This window comes from Peromyscus californicus, unplaced genomic scaffold, assembly GCF_007827085.1.
Source record: "Peromyscus californicus insignis strain IS unplaced genomic scaffold, ASM782708v3 Scaffold_10__1_contigs__length_136768540, whole genome shotgun sequence".
Classification (NCBI taxonomy): domain Eukaryota; kingdom Metazoa; phylum Chordata; class Mammalia; order Rodentia; family Cricetidae; genus Peromyscus; species Peromyscus californicus.
The window spans coordinates 18,421,882-18,444,598 of NW_026294391.1; the positions used below are offsets into that span (position 1 = coordinate 18,421,882).

The 22,717-nt window shown below is 43.4% G+C and overlaps 1 protein-coding gene across 2 annotated transcripts in view; it reads right to left on the reverse strand.

The window, feature by feature from the left end:
• Positions 1 to 1,386: 1,386 nt before the first annotated feature.
• Shroom2 (shroom family member 2) overlaps positions 1,387 to 22,717 on the reverse strand; it is a 290,381-nt gene continuing 269,050 nt past the window's right edge. Inside the window, exons 6-10 of one of the 2 annotated variants that reach the window (XM_052711845.1) lie at positions 15,239 to 15,448; positions 8,989 to 9,549; positions 7,288 to 7,450; positions 4,836 to 5,108; positions 1,387 to 3,142 (exon numbers count right to left, since the gene is read on the reverse strand). In XM_052711845.1, coding sequence (XP_052567805.1) covers positions 2,876 to 3,142; positions 4,836 to 5,108; positions 7,288 to 7,450; positions 8,989 to 9,549; positions 15,239 to 15,448 — 1,474 coding nt within the window. In that variant the 3' untranslated portion in view covers positions 1,387 to 2,875. The remainder of the gene's footprint in view (positions 3,143 to 4,835; positions 5,109 to 7,287; positions 7,451 to 8,988; positions 9,550 to 15,238; positions 15,449 to 22,717) is intronic. The other variant, XM_052711931.1, reaches the window with a different exon arrangement.

The window sequence follows — 22,717 nt, forward strand, 5'->3', positions numbered from 1 at the left end:
ATATATGTTGTCCATTTCAGTTTGTTTTTAACCACCAGGAAACCATTCATGTTCCTACACACTAATTATCACCACTGATTTTTGGCTGGGTCAGAGGATTATAATAGATGCAATGAATGGTCACACTGTTGACCTAGCTACTGTGCCTGGCTTAGGATTTTTTTTTTGTGGAGTATACTGCTGGTATCTGAAGTCAGGGCACCATGCTCATACTCTTTTCCCTTGGGCTACATGCCCATCACTGGTATTTTTATTTTTGTACAAAGCTACAATGTAGGAAATAAAGACATTTTTCTTTCATTTGAAGAGACACTATTTATTTTGTTAAAGTCAAGCAAGAGGATCTGTTGATAAGTGGTAAGCATCAAGAACAAATGTGCATTTTTGCCAGGGCAGAGTTCAGGGTAAAGCCACAAAAACCGACCACAAGCAAGGTCAGTGTGTGTACAGAGAGTTAAGAGTTCCATAGCTATGGCCACATCTATGCATGCCAAAGACCAACCATTAGCACCAGATTGTTTCTTATGCAATAGTATCACTATTCACAGACATACGTACATGGACTCTCTGGAATTCTTGTGTCCCTGCTAATCAGACATGGAACAGGCAAGCAGGGAATGGACAGGAAGGTCATAAGTGTTATGTGTGCTTCAGTACAAGCATGCTAGTACACTAAATATTGCTCTCCATAACAGACAATCCTGGAACAACACGAAAAGGCAGGTTACAGACAAACAAAATTCCATTATTCACATTTTACACACATATCATTAAAATGTTCACAACACTGTATTTGGGGATAAAGAACCACAGGTAAATAGCTTGGTGTAAATTAAAAACAAAACAGTCTGCAATTCCTTGAAAAGTTTGTGGACAGCCAGCATCACATTTTCTGACATGACCCATGTTCACAGCAAGGGATGACCAAGTGGAAGGAGGAGGCTACAGTGGCAGATCAGGGACTTGGAAAGGTAGACATAGCTTTGTTTAACAGGAATCAACACTTCTGCAAAGGTTTTCTCCCAGCTGATAGTGATAGGCTGTCAACAAGGCCATCTGTGGTCTGCAGTACAGAAGCTTGCCCATCTTGACTCATCTGTACGGAGGACGATATCATCTTCACCAGAGCTTATGGTGTCAACCTCTGTTCCTCTGGCTCAGGATGCATGGATTCTGGTCCTTTAAGACAACTGTATGTGGGAGTGTGAGTACATGCATATACACATGGATCTAAGTGTGCATGTGTATTCTGGAAAGGGTGTGGTTACTGCTCAGAGAGGGACTCTTTGCATCTGCTGCAATCTCAGGGGAAAATAAGAATGAAATAATCCCTTGATAGAACCAAGACTAGTGATGCCTAAACATCAAGTCACTAGAGGGACTTGCTCATCTTTCACCATGCATTTAGTTACATAAACATCTTTTGAACTACACCAAATCTACACACATTTAATGTAAATAAGTTATACATGTCACTGGTGGGTGAACGTTTTTCATGTGTTTATCTGCCATACATACATCCTCTTTGGTGAAGTGTCTAGTCAAGTCTTTTGCCCACTTTTTTCAAATGGTTTGTTTTCTACTGTTGAGAGCTCTTCATACAAATCTTTTATAAGATATATGAAGCCATGGAAGTGGGGTATGTTGGTAAACCCAGAGCTCAGGAAGTGGAGGCAGGAGGATCAGGAGTTCAAGGTCATCTGGACTACATAGGGAGATTGAAGCCAATCTGGGTTACATGAGACTCTTCTAAAACAAACAGATAATAATAAAAACAAAATGAATAACAAATCTGACACATGATTTACAAATATTTTTTTCCCAATCTCTGTCCTGTTAACTAGAAACCAATAGAATGACGGTGTTGCTTTAATGAGTAACACTCTATTTGACATCTTTTTTAACTGCTAAGGACAAGGAATCTTGAAACCGTTTCAAATGTAAGCACTCCACAAGACCTCTGACAAACTAGAAGATGGAATCTTAAGTCTTAAGGTACATGGCACGTGGCTCACGGTAACAGACAGAAAAGTAAAGAGAGACAAGCCACCGATTATCATTAAGGATCACATACACAAACAAATTAGTGTTTTGGGGAAAGAAACTTCAAAATACTCCATTAGTCTCAGGAAATAAAGAGCAAGCAATAACATTATTAGTAGACACACTTTTAACCAAGTAATGTCACTTGACTTCAAATTATTTAAGATGTGACAAGAAGGACACTAGCTATCTGTTTGTTTGGGGTGTTTCAAAGCATGCACACAAGTTATGTGATGATTTTACTCTTGGAATGAATGCATCCAATATATAGGTTGTTCATTTCATAGTTGTTTTTTAACCACTAGGAAACTGTTCATGTTTCCAACACATCAATAATTTATCATCATCACTGATTTTAACTGGGTCAGAGAATGCCATGATGATAGATCAATGAATGCTCACATTGTAGAATGAATAAGGACAGAACACACAGCAGCCCATGCCTGGCTAAATCACAAGGGTCCTTCCTCTCCTGCACCATAGGGATGTATTTGGCATCTACACAGGGGAGGAACAATGGTGCCACTGCTGCAAAGGAGTGCTTACGTGTATTGTGGGCCCAGCCTTTGGATATCCTAGGGGACCCTGCTGACCATCAAAGCCTGGCATTCTGTGAAGTCACGTGTAATACAAAACTCTGCTCAGCAAACCAAGAGAAATGAAAAACATAAATAAATCATCACATACTAACAGGACATTATTGCTTTTTTACTAGTCTTGTGGCTCCAGAGTGTGTCTCTCCAAAGATGGGCAAATAGGCTTGGGTTCACTCTTATATTCCCAGGCATTAATCTCCAAGGCTCAGTGTCCAACTTCTGCAGGGATGGGCTTCTCATTTGCTTCTCTCAGGCTGTAGGCTGTCGAACAAGCACTTGAGCTGCTCTTCACCCAAGTGGATTTTATCTTCCAGCTCTCGCTGCTCAATGATAAGGGCTGACTTCATCTTCACGAAGTGCTCATAGTCAGCCAGGTTCTCCTCGCTGAGGTAGGTGGCTAGGATGTCAAACACAATGCGCTCGCGACGGTCCAGGTTCTCTTTAAGCTCCTTGGCATCCTCATGCTGCTGGGTTAGGATTCTCTGTTTCTCCAATAGTGACTGCTGTTGAGGGAGAAGGAGACAGAAAGTCCTGTTGAGGCAGAGCTAAAGCAAAGATTCTGGCCAATCCCTTAAAAGCCCTGCAGCTTTTGGAGACTGGTCTCATAACTGTTCATGGAAACCTTGAAGCCACATGGGATCTCCATAGGAATGACCATGATGTAGTCTACATGTGCTTTTAACTATGGATAGCTTCTCTAGAGCTCCTCCTTCCCTCGCCCTTCCAGAAGCCACTCATAGGCCCCTCTGGGTTTCCTCTCTCTGTCTGTGCCTTCTCTCCCATTTGCCTTAAAATCAGGGACCAGCAGCTAGACAGTTCTGACATGCTTCAAAGGGACAAAGGACTTGGGGATCCTGTTTGTCCCAAAATTGAAAAAGGGGAATACTGTAAGTTGAGCCTTGTGGCTCAGGCTTGTAATCTCAGCTACTCAAGAGACTGGGGCAGAAGGCTCATAAGTGAAAGGTATGTCTTAGCTATGAAGTAAATTCAAATCTAGTCCAGACAACTTACTGACACCTGGCCTCAAAATAGAAAGCAAAAGTAGGATTGGGCTATAGTTCTGCAGTAAAGAGTTTTCCTAGTACGAATGAGTCTATGGGTTCCATCCCTAGTACGAGAGGGAGAGGAGAGGGAGAAGGAAAGACATGGATGGACGGACACGGATGGACACAGGCACACACGCCACACACGGACTGAGACTTATTGATTCTAGGGCAGGATTAAACTCTTCGACAAGAGGTGGTACAAAGACAAAGAAAGGCCAGAAAAGGAAGACACAGAGGGTAGAGCTGCTGGGAGGTGTGTATGGAACAGCCCTGAACTCTTTTCAGTGTCCTGTTTGGGAAGGGGGTGCACAGTGTCCTTTGGACAGACAATCATGTCTCTAACACACAAAACTCACAATCACTGCTTTCAGTTTACAGAATATACACATCCAATAGAAACCCTACCAAGTCCAAGATGAAGGAAACTAAGAAGGAGAGGTGAATGCATTCAATGTCTTCACAGGGAGACTGGCAGAAAGGTCAGAAAAGAGGGGCTATTACTTGTTCCTAAATGTGGCCTGAACCAGAAACTCTCTTTGGGATTTCCATGACCATATAAGCTTTAGAGAGCATCTTGTACCGTCAGGCCTGAGACAAACAATGAGGTAAGATATTTTCATGGAAAGAGGCCAGATAAGGCCAATGAACTCCAAACAGAAAATAAGCAGACATTAACTTGTTCTACAAATGTAGTTCAGGTTGTGAAAAATCACATGGATGCCTGAAAGTTACTAAGATAGTGGTGGGAGACTGCAGTAGATGTTTTATTAATCAAGAGATTCATTTTGAAATTCTATAATATGCAAAGAACACAGAAAGATGTTTGACTGAAACATAACTTATGAAATAAAGCCAGCAAGTAATATATTTCTCTTCTTTTGAGTACAAGAAAACTGAGGATACACATGGTGGTACATGCCTGTAATGCCCCCTGCTCCCTGCATCTCATTAGCTTGTTCTGTCTGTCAACTGAAAGAAAACCGAGAGAGTGGACCTCAGCTATACCAGAGTACCACGCTCTAAACAGTATACAGACCATGCACAGACACTATGAGGCTTCTAAGAGCTGACTTTCTTAGCACCTCAAGGACAGCCTTTCTAAAGGATTCTCACCACTTCCCATTTCCCAAACAGATGTGTTTGCAAGTACCCGATCTCCAGGAGAAGGACTGTCATCCAAATTATTGAGGGCATTTTCTACACGGGCCAGGCGGCCTGACAGTGACAGCAGGAGGTTCACCACTTTGTCCAGGTCCCCAATGAACATCCGGAACTTGTCAAACTCATTGGGTTTGCAGACATCTTTCACAATGGCTTCCACCTCATCCCCCAGAGCATTATTGGCTTGGATGTCCTCCAGCAGGCTTTCACGGGCTTCCCGGAGCACCTGCAGCTTGCGGCTGATACTGTCGATGAGCTCTTGCTGTAGGGCACAGGGAGGCATGGGACACTTGTTAGAATGATCCCAAGCTGGTGCCCTAAGTTAGTGTAGCTAAATCATACACAGCCAGAGAAGAATTCAGCCAGATTGGGTGTGTTAGTCTCTGCACTATTAAATAATGAGGGATTTGTAAAACCAGTGAGAGGAGATCTCTCTCTCCTCTCTCGTTCTTTCTCTTTCTCTCTCTCTCCTCCCTCCCTCTCTCTCTCCTCTCTCTCCTCCCTTCCCTCCCTCCCTCTCTCTCTCTCTCCTCTCTCTCCTCCCTACCTCTCCCTCCCTCTCCCTCCCTCCCCCTCCCTCCCTCCCTCCCTCCCTCTCTCTCTCTCTCTCTCTCTCTCTCTCTCTCTCTCCTCTTCCTCCTGAATGCTAGGATTACAGATATGAGTCACCACACCTAGATTTTAAAGATATTTTGGTATACTTTGTGGGGTAGGGTGCTAGAGAATGAATCTAGGGCCTAATACATGCTAGGTAAGCATTCTGCTAATGAGCTACATCCTTGGCCAAGGCATGTACTTTTATTTATTTATTTTATTTTTTATTTTTTTGGTTTTTTTCGAGACAGGGTTTCTCTGTGTAGCTTTGTGCCTTTCCTGGAACTCACTTGGTAGCCCAGGCTGGCCTCGAACTCACAGAGATCCGCCTGGCTCTGCCTCCCGAGTGCTGGGATTAAAGGCGTGCGCCACCACCGCCCGGCTGCATGTACTTTTAAATACATTATACTATGAAATAACAAGACCTAACTGTGAAGAAGGCAGTTCCCTGTATGTACATTGCAGCCTAAATTAAAATGCTTCAAATTCTATGACTTCTGTTTTATGAGGAAAAACTGAAAATGCTGATGTTTTAAAAAATATGGACAAATGGCTAGAAGAAAGTACATAATACTCTAATTCAAAGTCTGTAAGAGACCAAACCCCCATATCTCCCTATTTAATTCCCAGGACCCAAAAGGTTACCATTTTCTACACTGAAAGGACTTTTTAAAAATGTATAAACAGGTCACTATACTCCTTCCCTAACATTTCTAACATAATTAAGATCAAGCTGTGCTATCTTTCAAATCACCAGGTTGGGAGCAATAGATAACACTGTCCTTGCAGTGATTGTCATTAGTGCTAAATAACATGACCCTGAGTTAATTTCCAAATAACATGACCCTGAGTTAATTTCCAACCTTCTTTCCTCCTTCAAGAAGCAAAGCTGAAGCCTTGCCCAAAAGCTTCCCAAAGACCACCAAGCTCCCACCAAGGGCATCTGTACCTGCTTCCTTTTCCCTCACACAGTACACATTCGTAGGGCTTGAGCCCGGCATCACTCTGTGTTTCTGCAATCATGGGCATTTGTCTCTTTCTATCCATTCACCCTATTCCAACTGTCTAATACCTGATGTAGTATAGCAAGGATTGGCAAACTTTTCCCATTAGGGGCTAGAGAGTAGATATTTTGCTCCTTGTAGGTTACATGGTCAGTGACAGTCAATATGTAAACAAATGGATGTAGCTATGTTTCAATAAAACCTATTTCCAAAAGCAGGTAGAGGGTAAGGTTTACCAAGCCTATGATAGACATGGAGGTTTTTTGTTGTTTATTTTTGGGGCTATGGCCATACATAATTCCAATGATAACACAATGTCCCTTAGAGAGGGCTCCTTTCTTTAGTCTGCCTACAGTTGGATCCTCAAGGGCTTTGTAGAAAGGTTGGAACATAATTAAGCATAAAGGGCTTATTCATGCTGAACCATGTCTTGCATGAAAAGCAAGTACAAACGACCTCAGAGATGTTATGCAAGGTCTCTGCTGGGGTGACAAATGAGTGGTCCTACTACCTTTCACTGACCTAGCATACAATTCTGAGGGAAGGGTTGTTTTTTTTTTTTTTAGGAAGGATCTCACTGTGAAGCTCAGGCTGGCCTTGAACTTACTGTGCAGCACAGACTGATTCAAACTTGCCACTCTCCTGCCTCAGCCTCCTTAGTGCTGGGATTGCAGGCTTATATCACCATGATAGGGGATTTGGTTAGCATAAAGGAAGGTCTTGCTTTTTCTCCCAGGCTGGTCCGGAACTCCTGGCCTTAAATGATTCTATTGCCTCAGCCTCCTTAGTAGTTGTGAGTTGGAACTACTGGGATGAGGTCAGATTTGTGCTTCTCCTTCTTACCTTCTTAACTGACAGGTCATGGTCCAAGTCACCCCCTGAATACTCCTCAGGCTCCGGTAGGTCTTTCATCTTGATAAGCAGTTCTGCCTTGGGGGCTGATGTGCTGTAATAGGCAGAATTGGTGGCCAAGGACACGACCCCTGGCACACCTGAGTCCTGTTTCCTGGGTGAAGAGGCCAAAATTTTAATCAGCTGTGGCACATGCACACTCTTTGAACCCAGTACCTGGGCTGTGACAAATGGCACTGACAGAAGGACAAGAACCAGGAAGATGAGAAAATAAGGTGAAACCCAAAATATTAAAACAACAAAACAAAATAAAAAACCCTTCCCCACCACTACTCACAAGGTTAGGAATTGGAGGCCTTGCTATGCTAGGCAAATGCTTTCATACCCAGTTGTATCCTCAACCCAGGACCATAGGGTTTTAATTTTTAAGTGTGTGTGTGTATGCTCTGTTGACTCTTGAACAGAACCGCTGGGCTCCATATACTAGATACCAACTGTACACCCCCAGATGTAGCAAACAAAAATGTTTTTAGACACTGTCACATGGTCACATGTCTCTCATAGAAGCAAAACTGCTTTTTCCATCAGTGATTCAGATTAAATCCAAGTCCTTACACAAGCTAGGTTAAGTACTTTACCTCTGAGATGCATCCTTGGCCCCTAGGTAACTGAAATTTAAACAAACAAACAAACATCTCCAATGAAAGAAAATGTTGTTCAATATAACATCCTTACGCTAGAAGTAGGCTTTGTAATGTGACTCAAAAGTAGGTGAAAGGCAGGTAGACAAAAGATACACAGATTAAACACATGTAAAGATTACATGATAGCTGTAGGACACATATACAATACTAGCTTTCAGGAATCTAAGGCAGGAAGATTTTGAGTTCAAAGTCAGTATAGGTAACTTGTCTCAAAACAAAATAAAATGGGTAAGGCTTATAGCTTAGTGATGACAACTTTGCCTAATATATATGAGGACCTGGATTCTAGTTCAACATTATCAAGAAGTGGGTAGGAGGGAGATAGGCAGGTGTGCTGGCATATTCCTATAACCCTAGCATTTGGGAAGCTGAAGTAGAAGGACCAAGATCAAGGGAGCCCAAGTTTCACAGAGAGACTCTACTTCAAAAACAGATAGATAGATAGATGGACAGGCATGTGAAATACATATTGAAAATAGAGATTAGATGATGGACACAACACAGGTGAGTGGGTGGACAGTTAGCCTCACACTAACAGAGGGTTTCTCAGGGCCAGCACTGAGAGTATCTGGGGGCTGTCTAATACACTATAAGATCTTTAGTAGTATCTGCTACCTATCCACTAGATGTCAGGAGTGCTCCATTCTCCAGTGTAACAGAGAAACCTACCAAATTACACTCCTAAAGGTCCCTAGAGAGGATGGATATGTGGATACTGCCATAATCATGCCAGTTGTAAGCTAAGGACATTAGCAGCTGCAGTGGGCATCATCTTACCTCTGCTAAGTCCCATACAATCAAATCCAGGTATGATAATTTAAAAACTTACCAAAAAGTGCTAAGTACTGGGGACCCCCCAAAAAAACCATCACCTCCCCCTAGAAGCAATCATGAATATCAATATACCCCTAAGTCCCTTCTTTCACTTCTAAGCCTACAAGATAGGGAATGAGGAACAAGCACCCCATGTTATGTGCCATCTACTCACTTGTCCTCTGTGACTCTAGGTGAGGGGACTTTGGGAAGCAGCTTCCTCCGCTGCTGAGCTTCCTCCAGAAGGTACTCGTCTTTGGGGAAAATTCCCTCCATCAGATCCATGGTGGTTTTGATCTTCACACTGGGGTCCAAGATGTCAGCCAATGACTTGTCCTTTCCCACAATCTCTCTGGCTAATTCTTCAGACTTCAAGTCATCCTCAGTCTTCTCCTTGGCCTTCCCATAGTTGAGTGAGGGAGGGGAAGAACAGCTATCTCTGACAGGAGGTGCAGGGGTGCTGGGAGGCCGGGGCTCTGGAGGGCGGGCTCTATAAGGGGCTTCCACCTCCTGTCGTGTGTACACACAGAAGCGGGAGTAGCACTGCTCCGATGTACTCAATGTCTTGATCTGGTCCCTCTCCAGCCCACTGGGCAGGGCAGGCAGCTCGGCTGGGCATGCGAGACTCTGGCGGCTCTCCTTCTCGGGCTGGCTTTCTGAGTGTACAATTTTTATGGGCACCATCTTCACAGTGGTGTTGTTGTCCATCACCCGCTCAATTCTGCAAAGACAAGGGCTGTCCTCTGAAATCTTGACATGTACAGATTCCCACCCACGATTCATACAGGGATCCCAACACAAAGACCCACTGTCAACCAGCCAAACAGAAAGACAAGGCAGAGGTTGGAAATTGTCCTCATCTGACCCCTCACATGGTCTCCGGATGCCTAGCAGTCCAACTCAAATTCTGCCACACACCTATAGGCACTGGAGGGAGAGAGAGGTCCTGGATGACATGAGATATTTAATATTCATTTTTGCTTTCTAATGAAATTGGGCATTGAACCCAGGGACTTAGGTGAAGACAAGTGCTCTATCACATGAGCTATAGCTAACATTCCTTGATTTCGTGTTTTTATTCTGAGGGCAATGCAAAAAAAAAATGCATCAAGCCCCATTTGTTAAATCTCCCTTTGTAGGAAAAATCATCAATGGATAGAATTACTACAAGTCTAAAAGTAGGTTGTTGTATACCATCAGGTGCCTGGGTGGCCTTCCATGTCCCTGGAAAACTTCTATTGGGAGTTGCTGTGCTTGGAATCATTGCTGAGTACCTCCACCCATGAGTCCCTCTCAGGAGCTTTGTCATGTGCACTGCATCCCATGTTCCATGTGTCTCCCACATATTAACACCTGAAGCCACCCTTACAAAGACATGCCACTGTAAGGGATACCCTGCTGTACACAGGGAATTCACTTGTTCTGTTTTAGTGTCAGTGATTTACCCAGGGCAAACATGTTTTAAAAACGACAAGTTTTTAGCTAGGCATAGTAACTCATGCCTGTAATCCTAGCACTAGGGAGGCTGAGGCAGGAGGACTGCTGAGTTTGTGGCTAGTCTGTGATAAACAGCAAATAGATTCTCAAAAAAGCAAAAAAGAAAACTAGCATTCACTGGGACAAAAAGCCACTTCCTAGATTCACACAGGTCTTCAGCCCCAATGTAAGACACTCTGTTTTGCTATGAAGCCCACTGTGTTCACTATAGTTCTAATGACTTGAGAAGCTATAGGCACCCTAAGCTGACTGGCATATGAAAATGCTATCACATAGGTCATCTTATTGCTTTTCCTATTGCTATGATAAGAACGTTTATGTGCACCCAAATTCCTAGGCTGATTTTTTTTTGAGACAGGGTCTCACTATGTAGACCAGGCTGGCCTCAAACACACAGGAGCTGCCTCTGCCTCTTGAGTGCTGTAATTAAAGGCGTGTGCCACAATGTATGGCTTCCTAGGTTGAAATTTAATACCCTAGGTATGGTCTTAGAAGATAGAGCCTTAGAGAAGTGGTATGTTGAAAATGGAGCCTCATGGATGGTATTAATGTCTTTATAAAAGAACGTTACAGAGTTTCCTGCCTCCTCTACATATGAAGACATAACAAGAAGGTGCCATCTATGAAACAGGTTTCTGAATCTGCCACACTTTGACCTTGGTCTTCCAGTCTCCAGAAACATGAGCAAGCCATCTCTGTTGTTTCTAAGCCAATTAGCCCATGGGATTATATTAAAGCAGAAACTACCAGACTAGGACACCTTCTGTCCAGATCCCTAACAATGCTATTAATTGAAAGATGTTTAAATGATACCATTTAAGACATAAAACACAGCTGAGGCATACACGTAAAGCTGTGGATTCAACACCATCACTGGAGACTGTGCTTGTTTTTTTTTTCTTGTGGTTGTTAATGCCATACAAGCTAACATCTTCTGGGAAGAAAGAAGTGCAATTGGAAAATGCCTCCATCAGACTGGCCTACAGGCAAGTCTGGTGGGGCATTTTCTTGATTAATTTGATGTGGGAGGGCCCAGCCCACCGTGGCAGGTGGTCCTGGGTTGTATGAGAAAGCAGGCTGACAAAACTGTACAATGGGAAAAAGAAAGCATCTTCAACAAATGGTGCTGCCATAACTGGATGCCAACATGTAGAAGACTGCAAATAGATCCATATCTATCGCCAAGCACAAAACTCAAGTCCAAGTGGATCAAAGACCTCAACATAAATCCAGTTACACTGAACTTGATAGAAGAGTAGGAAGTAGTCTTGAACGCATTGCCATACGAGACCACTTCCTAAATACAACACCAGTAGCACAGACACTGAAAGCAACAATTAGTAAATGGGACCAACTCAAACTGAGAAGCTTTTGCAGGGCAAAGGACATGGTCAATAAGACAAAATGACAGCCTACAGAATGGGAAAAGATCTTCACCAACCCCACATCTGACAGAGGGTTGATCTCCAAAATATATAAAGAACTCAAGAAACTAGACATCAAAATACCAAACAATCCAATTAAAAATAGATTACAGAGCTAAACAGAGAATTCTCAAGAGAAGAATCTCAAATAGCCAAGAGACATTTAAGGAATTGCTCAACATCCTTGCATCAGAGAGGTGCAAATCAAAACAACTCAGATACCATCTTACACCTGTCAGAATGGTTATGATCAAAAACACTGATAACAGCTTATGCTGGAAAGGATGTGGAACACTTTTGGTGGGAGTGCAAACTTGTACAGCCACTTTGGAAATCAGTATGGTGGTATCTCAGAAAATTGGGTATCAATCTACCTCAGTACCCAGCTATACCACTCTTGGGCATAACCCAAGGAATGCTCAATCATACCAGAAGGACACATGCTCAACTATGTTCATAGCAGCATTATTTGTAATATCCAGAACCTGGAAACAACCTAGATGCCCCTCAACCAAAGAATGGATAAAGAAAATGTGGCACATATATACAATGGAATACTACTCAGCAGTAAAAAACAATGACATCATGAAATTTGCAGGCAAATGGATGGAACTAAAAAAATATCATCCTGAGTGAGTTAACCCAGAGTCAGAAGGACAAACATGGTATGTATTCACTCATAAATGGATACTAGATGTAAAGCAAAGGATAACCAGACTACAACCCACAGCTCCAGAGAAGCTAGCTAACAAGGAGGACCCTAAGAGGGACACATGGATCGCAATGGAGGGTAGAGGATGGGGGATGAGAACATAAGGGAATGGTATGAGCTGGAACAGGGACAGAGTGGGAGAGCAAGGAAAGAGATACCATGATAGAGGTAGATATCATGGGAATAGGGAGAAACAGAGTGCTAGGGAAGTTCCCAGGAATCCACAAGGATGACCCCACCTTAGATTACTAGCAATAGTGGAGAGGGTGCCTGAACTGGCCTACTCCAGTAATCAGATTGGTGAATACCCTGTCATCATAGAGCCTTCATCCAGTAACTGATGGAAGCAGATGCAGAGATCCACAGACAAACACCAAGCTGAGCTCCAGGAGTCCAGTTGCAGAGGGAGAGAAGAGGGATTCTATGAGCAAGGGGCATCAAGAGCATGATGGGGAAACCTACAGAGACAACCAAACCAAACTAGTGGGAACTCATGAACAGCAGACCAATAGCTGTAGAGCCTCCATGGAACTGGACTAGGCCCTATGCATAGTCGAGATACTTGTTTAGCTTGACCTGCTTAAGGGTCCCCCTGGCACTGGTATCAGGATCCATCCCTGGTGCATGAGTGGGCTTTTTGGAGCCCAGTGCCTATGGTGGGACATCCTACACAGCCTTGGTACAGGGTGAGGGAATTGGACCTGCCTCAACTGAGTGTACCAGGCTCTGCTGTCTCCCCATGGGAGGCCTTGCCTTGGAGGAGGTGGGAATGGGGGTTGGGCTGGGAGGGGAGGCTGGGGGGCAGGAGGAGGGAGGAGAGGGACATCTGTGGTTGGTATGTAAAATGGATAGAACACTTCTTAATAATAAACAAAAGAAAAAAAAGAAAGCAGGCTGAGCAAGCCATGGAGAACAAGCCAGTAAGCAGTGTTCCTCCAAGGTCTCTGCTTCAGTTCCTGCTCTGATTTTCTTTAATGATGGCTTATAAGCTGTGAGGTGAAAGAGATCCTTTCCTCCCCAAGTTGCTTTTGGTCATGGACCTTATCACAGCAGTAGAAACCTAACCAGGACAGAGATATAATTACATCAATGATGTCCTTTCTAAAATGATTTTTTATTATTTGAGAATTCCACACATACTCATGTTTCATCAAATCTACCCCACATTCCCCCACTATTCCTTCCCAATTTTATGTTGCTTTTTGTTTTGCTTTGTCTTTTAAAACCTCTGAGTCCACTTAGTGTTGTTAGTATGTGCATGGGTGTAGGACTGTCTATTGAAGCATGGGTAGCCTCCCAGGGGACACATCTTGAAAGAAAAACTGACTCTCCCTCTCTCATTGATTGCCAACAGCTTCTCAGTAGGGGGTGGGACTTTGTGACATCTATGCTGGGATTTGTCTGGCTTAATCTTGAGCATGTAGTCAAAGCCACTGTGAGCTCCTACGTGCAGCTGTCCTGTGCTGTCTGGAAAACAGTTTCATTGTAGTCATTCACTACCTTTGCCTCTTACAAGCTTTCCAGCCACTCTTCCACAACGATCTCTGAATTTTGGGAGAAAGTGTGATATCATGTCCCATTTAGGGTTGAAAACTTAGAAGTTTCATATTCTCTGCAAGAGTTATTGATCTCTATGTTAATTGTCTTCTATTGCAAAAGAAGTTTATCTGATGAGGGTTAAGATGTACCAACCTATGGGTATAAAGACAAGTACTTAAGGGAAGGTTTAATGCCATGTCCACTTAGCAGAATGATAGTAGTTGCTTTTCTTTCTCTCCTAGGGTCTAAGACCTACCCAGCTATGAGTGCCTGGCACTGTTAACAGTAGCAGACGTAAGTTCTGTTTTGTGGAGCAGCTCTTAAATCCAATCAGAAAATAGTTGGTTACTCCCATAACATTCCTATCACTACTGCACCAGTAGATCTTTCCAGGCAATTCATCATAATTCCCAGAGTTCACAGCTGGGTAAAATTGTTGATTAGTTTATTCCCCTAGTATTGTCAATAACACCTTCTAGCAATATGAAATATAGCCAGTGGTGATGAAGCTTTTAGGTCATTACCAGCTTGTTTTCATGTTTTATGATTCAAGTATGTGGTATCTTCAGCAATAGGATCTTACCATGAAGTTCTGGAAGGTAACCAACAGCAATGGTAATAACCTATAATGAATGGGGTCTATGAGACCTTACTGACCAATAACTTGAAAAGAGGTAGCCCACGACACTGGGCTTTTTATCTGAGTTATTCAGAAGTTTAAGGGTGGTAGGTTGAGGAACTAAGGATATAGCTCGGTTAATAGAGTCCTTGGCTATCTCAGCACTTTAGAGGTTAGAGGCAATAGGATGAAGAGTTCAAAGACATTATAGGTTACACAGACAATCTAGGCTACACAGTGAGTTCAAGACCAACCCAGGTTATACATCAAGATCCTGTATCCAAAAAACAAGAGGGAAGGAAGGAGAGAGGGGGAAATTTAAAGAGTATGAAACTACTGGACATTATTCAACTTTACCTAAAGATCTTATACTTAGGTTAAATCTGATTTTGATCACTGGCAAAACATGCTTAGTCTGCATGTGCCAGGGAATAAGACAAATGGAAATGAATTCGGCACGAAGGGGATCATGATGTCACTAAATTATAACTGGTCATTTGAGCTGTGGCTCATTCTCCACACAATTTTCTATGATCAAATTTTACCCCAGTGTTTGAAGCTGCAGCAAGGCTCCAGCAACAAACACTGAAGGGATGATAGAATGAATACATAATATGCTGTCATAGGACAATACCTTGCTGAGTTGTCTTCATGGATAAGCAGGGGAGGCTTATCTGTCAGCTTCTGTGGGGCAAATTGGGGTGAAGGGGAGCGAGAGGTTTCCATGGTTGATGTCTGTAGCTGTCGACACTTGGAAGAGAGCTGGGCTTCTGGCTGAGGGAAAGTTGTATCCTCATTCACATGCTGGCTGTCTTGTGGCTGGGCACTGCTGAGCACAGAGGGGCTACAAGAGAAGGACAGGTGAATCACACACACATCCGGGACTCAGTAAATGGTGCTAGTGAGGACTTGTTGGGACAGCTAGGTAAGAGTCTGTAGGTGTACTCTCTAGGCTCCAGTACTTTTTGGGCTCGAGATTAGGCAGTGAAGGCTTCTGAGGTGGGGCTGTCTTCTTAAGGAGCCAGGCTGTGCTCACTGGCTACAAAGTGTGCTCCTGAACAGGTAGGGGTGAAGAGGGACCCTGGATTTGGGGTCCCAAGTCTGACAGTGTGCTCTCCTCTGAGTATGTATATTTTTGAGATAGAGTCCTGGCTTGGTCCAGGCCATCCTGTGGAGGTTCTGGGTCTTCCTGGGAGTGGAACAATTCTGGCAATGTGGAATTGGCCTGTGGGTTCTGATTCAGTAGGTCCTGCAATGTTCTCAAACTGACTTCCTAACACTGGGCATCTGCTTGTCTAGAGGAAGATGTAATAAAAATTAGGCAAGAATTCTGATTAGGATCTTCTCTGTTAGATCATTTTAAGGACTACAAATTTTCTAACACCTGTGCCTACTGCCACTTGTGATGTGGTAACAATCTATAACACATGCTATATATGTTAGGCTATATGTGGAACATGTTCTATATGAAACACGAGGCATTAATGGCACATACATATAGATCTGGCATAGACACACAAGTATATACCAACTACATTTCTTTAATTAAAAGAAATACACCCCCACAAAAAAGAAAAAAAATCATATTTTTGTGAAAATTGTCAGATCCAAATATATTTGGGACTATTTAATTCAAGTTGTAATATTTTTACACAGCATATGGAAAATGCTTATATATAGGGACAGACCTTTCTAAGATGGGCCAAGAATCAATTCAGTCATAAAACCTTTAAAATAAGACATGACAAATGAGAAAAACAACAACTGCTTATTTTGGAAACAGCTATGACTTACAGAGTTTCCCCTTACACTATCATTTCATATGAACATACATATATACGCATAGGCCACATCCATGACATACATATAGAAGCTGGTCTGGATATATGATTATTCATGTCAAAAGCCTATGGGCTGACTAGCAAATTTATAACAATTCAGTGTGTAGTACCTCTGCCAACAAACCACACCAAACCAATCCCAAGGAGAAAACAAACCTCTGACTTAAGGAAAAGAGCAATTCTCAGTCTAAAATTGACTTTTGAGCTGGGCATGGTGTTTCATGTCATCCCAGTATTTGGGAGGCCAAAGTAGGAAGACTACATCTAGTTAAAAGTCAGACTGGGCTACAAAGTGAGTTGTCTCAAAAACAATCAGTTGACTTTTGAGGGATACAGTATATAGTTCAGTGGTAGGACACTTGCCTAATATGTGCAAGGCTCTAAGTTTGATCAATAGGTTGCGGGGGGGGGGGGGGGGGTGGAGACACAATACCAAGAAAACTTTTCTACTAACTCAAAGGACAGTATGTATAAGTAGCAATGAGATGATATAACCTAGTCACTGACAAGAGGAATGCAGACCTGTCCCTGTTTCATATCCAGAGTACTTAAGATGCCTCTTTTTACAACCTGGATATGATGCATAATATTTCGGTGTTACAGGTGGGGTCTGAAGGACTATTATACCAGTGTCCTGCCTTGTGGTTGCTAACCCTGCTGTGTTCTGAGGAGAGGAGAGGGGAAGGTCCCGTCCTGGGTTAACACATACTCCAGAGTAGAGCACTCTGATGCCCTACATTCCAAAAACAGAGAGCTAAACAACAACGGAGCTAGAAACTGACATCCTAATGACACAGCAGCAGTAAAGACTCATTAAGGGAAATTATTTCCTCTTGCAGAGAGGATGAAATCTCTGGCCTGTGTAGAGAGTTAACATTCCTGAGCTGGCTACTGACCTGGCTAAGGGACTCAAGAGGATGGGTTCATCTTTAAACCATGCTAAGAAAGATAGAAGGAATAGCCTTTTACTTAGACAATGTACTTTTCCTTCCCTGAATTCCTGCTCCCTAGTGTAGTCCCCAAGCTGCTACGATGTTCTGTAGGGTTTGCCTGCCTTAGAAGAGTATAACCTTTCCTTTTGTTGTTGTTTGTTTCTTCTTTTTCAATGCTATCCAGAGCCTAAGTATACTTTCTCTAGTACTTGGGCTTTTTCATTCTTCCTAGGCAGACACTCTACCAAATAAGCTACATCCCATGCCCCTTTTCACATTCTATAGAGCTTTCCTTCACACCATGTGGCTGAGCTCCATACTGGCTTAACTCAATCAGCATGGTTCTTTTTCCTTCTCTCCTCCAGTCTGCCCTTCTGCATAGCTGCTTAGGTTTCCAGTTCACCTGCCCTAAGGGTCTTCTTTTAAACTCTAATAAAATTGTCCTCAAGTTTCTGTTTGAGGCCATTCTTAAATTCTTTTATTCATGAGGGGACCCCAATTTCCCTGGTATCACCAAGAAAACAAAACAACTTAGGTCCTCATGAAATGCTTTCCCTAATATTAACTTTCTGAAATGTAGTAGCCATGTGCCCAGCCAAAAGATCCTGGTACTTAGTATTATTTGATAAACAGTCACTGTATTATATAACCAGAATCAAATGAGCTGCAATTTATTGCTAAAATCTAAGTATTGTTAGTTACTCACATGCACACTGGTTAAAAAGGAAACATACTTGCAAAATGACACTGGCTGGGAGGGTTGAAAGCATGCTTTCACACATGCTAAACAAGCACTATACTGCTAAACTATATGAGCAGTTTAGCAATCTCTGATTTCTAATCTCTGATCTCAGACTGAAGTGTCTGAGACTTACTCAGAAACTGAAGAGAACTCATACACCAGAGACAGCTTCACTTGCAAAGAGGGGTTGGTAAATAATGACTTAGGGCAAAAGATACGCTGAGAAAACATGCCTTGAGCTAGACTGGGCTTCTCTCCTGGCTAGATGACCCTCTAGGTTCCTTCTCGGCTTACTCTAGAAACACCCCACGTAGCATTTGAGGGCTCTGTATTTGGCAGAGCAGTGCATAGCAGAGCTCACTTATGCTAGCAGTTTAGTACACAATAATCTACCTAGAAAGTTATCTTCATTCACACTACAATTGACACAACAATTTAATGTACCTTCCCCCAACAATTCCCTTCTCCATTTTTCTTGGCCCTTTTAAACTCCAAGTTTGCAGAGTCAACACTATAAAATCACCAACTGATTTTAGCTGCCCTAGTTAATAAGAATCCAGTAAATCAGGTCACAGATATACATAATAAAAAAGGACCAAAATGTAACAATTTTGAGTTCTGTTGGGACCATATTCAAATCTGTGTGTTTTTAATGGTGTTCAAGAGATATATAATGCAGACAGAGGCTAGTATGACATGTTTGTGCTATGTTTGAATGTAGGCATATATTTATAAATAGATGTATATTGTATATGCTATGTATGCTGTCTGTGCGGATGTGTATGTGAATGTACATGTGTGCCAGTAGTGCATATATGTGTATGTGCATATCCATACTCTGTTGTATGTTATATATGTAGATTTATGGCTGTGTATATGTGGCTGCGTCATGCACATACATCCTTTGATTTATACTATTTTTCTAAATCAGGGTCTCACACAGTACATAACTATTGATGCAAAACCCACAATTCTCACCTAAAAGGGAATAAGAGATAGCTTATTCAGGGGCCATATTTGAGTAACTGTAACCCAGGAACACAGGTTTAGGTTGCCCCGAATTCCATGTTCAAATATGGAAGAAGATTTATAGTTTTACCAAACAAAGAAAGTCATACAAGGCAAGTTTAAAATACACTTGGTGTGTACACCAGAGGTGGTTACAGAAAGATGGGGGGATTTTTCCTATAGGCCTGAGATGTTATCTGATGACATTCTTAGTTTTGGGATGGTAGAAGCTAATGGTCCACTAAGTGAATAGATTCCAAAGGTTTTAATCTATTAGTCACAAGATATTCCAACACAGAGGTAGACAAGAAATGGTTATTCACAGGGCTAAAGCTAGTCCAAGTGAAGTAGTCCAACATCTTCATATTACTGCAGTTTTAAACAGCCAATTAGCCTGTACAAACACAGCTTCTCTCCAGGAATTTTCATTGATACTATGTTAGCCTCAAACTTACCATCCTTCTGCCTCAGCCTCCCAAGTGCTGAGATTAGGCACGTACCACCTTATCTGGCTTTTGGTGGGGATAACTAGGAAATGAACCCAGGGCTTTATGCATGCTAGCATGTGCCCTACCACAGAACTATATCCTTAGCCCCCTTTTTTTATTTTAAGACAGGGTCTCAGTAAGTTGTTCAACTTGTCCTTTAATTCATCCCATAGCCCAAGTAGGCCTTGCACTTGTGATCTATCAGCTTCAGTCTGTTGAATAGCCAGGCTTGTCCATTTTTCATTCATTTGAAATAAAACACAAGTGACAAAAGGCCTATAATCTTGGCACTTAGGGGGGCAGAGATAGGAGGATCAGGAGACCAGGAGTTCAGGGTTATCCTTTGATTGCATAGTGCGTTCAAGTAGCTTGGGCAATATGGCGATCCTAAGAAAGGGAAGGCAGCAAGGGAGGCAGGAGTGAGGGATGGATGTCCAGAGACAAAAATAATATAATATAATAAGATGACTAAGGACTTTGTTTCCTCGTGTCAGTATGTTACCCTGAGAATAATACTGGAGCAGGAAGTGCAGCCAAAGGAAGGCTGCAAAGGCAACAGCATCCCAGAGTCCTGGCAACTGCTATTCAGGCTGGGTATGTGGTTCATTCTCATCTAAAACATACCAATAACTAGTTACCAAAAAATGCATCAGTTCTAAGGTGTGAAGGGGGCTCTAAGCAGAGGTGCCAGAGACCTGCAATGGGTGCTACCAGGCATGCAGTTATCACTAGACACCCACCATACAACCAAGGTGGTAAATGATCTAGAACGGGATTACAGAGTCTAACAAAGTTCACCTAAAGAGGACAAGGACATTGCAAGAGCCTACCATAATGCCATGTGGCAGAAACCATTTGTTGAGATTAAGTTGTGCCCTGCTCCAAGTTACACTGTTATATAAACAATGGTTTTTCAGGCTGTGTTTCTGTGTTTTATCTGAAGAGACTCCATTCTAAAAGCAGCTTTTGATTCAATTTGGAGATTGGAGGATGATTGTACCTTGGTCTACATAAACACCATCATTTGTCCAGCACCACTCACAAGACACACACTGGTAAGAATGTATTTCTAGGAGGAGAAAGCATGGTCCTGCCCAGTACCTTGTGGCGCCAGGCAACCAGGCACTATTATGGTGAGCAAATGTATGGAGTGGTATGAGGGGGGAGGGAGGGAGGGAGGGAGGGAGAGAGGGAGAGAGGGAGGATGGGAGAGAGGGAGAGGAGGGAGGGAGGGAGGGAGAGAGGGAGGGAAGGAGGAGAGAGAGAGAGAATGAGAGAATGAGAGAGAATGAGAGAGAATGAGAGAATGAGAATGGTTCATTTCCTGTGAACAGAGGTGTATCTGAAGAGGAGGAGAGGGCTTGAGGTGGGTGGTCTAATTCCTACTCAGGGCCATGGTGATGTCTGGGCCCGGGCTGCTGCTGGGGCCCATGTCTGGTTCATGGCCCTGATGCAGCCATGGTCTCTGTTGATGTCCATAGCTCCTGATATCACTGAAGGCTGAGAGGATAGGGCTGTGCAGAGTTGACTCCACCCCTCAATGGCTGCAACACTAGGAAGAACTGGTCCTGCCCCTCTCCAGCTGAAGCACTCAGGAGAAAGGGTCCTACTCCTCACCTGGGCAGCACAATGGAGCTGACCCCATTCATGGGGACATGGGTGAGCTGGCCCTGAGAGGGTGAGAATGTTAGAGGAGGTCATGCCCCTCTAGTCTGCCATGTGGTGGAATGGGTAAGGAGGGAAAGCTGTCCTCTTCCCTTTGCCCCTCGCTACCTGCAGCAGGCAGGGGAGCTGATGCAACCCCTCACCAGCTGTAGCACCCGGGAGAATGGACCCTCTGCCTTGCCTGGGCAGCACAGTAAAGTTGACCCTGTAGTCAGGGGTATGGTGAGTCAGTCCTGAAGGTGTGAGAATGGGATTGTTGGTACTGCCTCCCTTGTCTGCAGTGTGGTGGTGGGGGGTAAGGGAAAGATGCCCTCCCCACTCACTCCTACCATCTCCAGCTGGTGAGGGAGCTGACCCCTTTCATGGGAGATCCTGCCCTGCCTCTCATCTGCCATATGGTAGCATGGGTAGGGGACAGATACCCCTTCCCCTCAACACCTGTGGCAGGTGGGAGAGCTGGCCCTGAGGTCATAAGAATCAGAGAGTTGTCACTGCCCCTTACCAGCTGCAGCACTCAGAGAACAGGTCCTGCACATCCCCTGGGCAACACAGAGCTAGCCCTGCTGGTGTAGGTATGGGAGAGCCAATCCTGGTGGCATGAAAGCAGGAGAACCGGCCCTGCCCCTTGCTCATTGCTACAAGGGGTGAACTAGCCAGGGCAATACCAAAGAGCTCACCCTGGTGGTGAAGACAGGGGAGAGTTGGTGGGCTGACCAATCCGGCAACTACCCAAGCTCAGAACTAAGGTTGAGCTGTCCCACCCCATCTATAATCCGCTGGAGCATGTAAAGGGGCCAATCCTGCAGACCTAAAGCTGCAGGATCTCTATGACAGAGGACAAAAACAGGATAGTCAAAAGAAATTCCATTAAGGGCCCAGTATCAATAGTGTAGCAGAAACCAGAGGCCTCAAACCAGACCAATGACTTGTTGCAATGAACACTTCCAAGTAGATATTATGGATAAATGGGTAAACTGTGTGACTTACTGTGTCACACTATGGATTCCACGACAAGATTTTTCTTTCTTTCTTTTTTCTTCTTACTTTTTCTTAAATTTTACTTTATTTTGGGGATGGGGTTGCAAGGGAAGAGGGTGGATATGAAGGGATAGGAAGATGAAAGGGATCAAGGTGCATGATGTAAAAGACACAGAAAATAAATAAAAAGAAAGTTTAAAACAAGATTGTATTTCTAAAAGTAAAATGGATTTTATAGATTTACCGAAGTAAACTGGGACTATAGGAACACATGGTCATATTAAAACCAGAAAGGGCCTGAGAGATGGCTGTGTGGTTAAGAGTGCTGCATACTGCTTTTCCAGAGGACCTAGGTTCTGTTCTCAGTACCCATGTATGGCAGCTTACAACTACCTGTAAGTACAGCTCTAGACAGACCCATTGCCTCTGGGCCCCTGTGGGCACTGCACTAATGTGCAC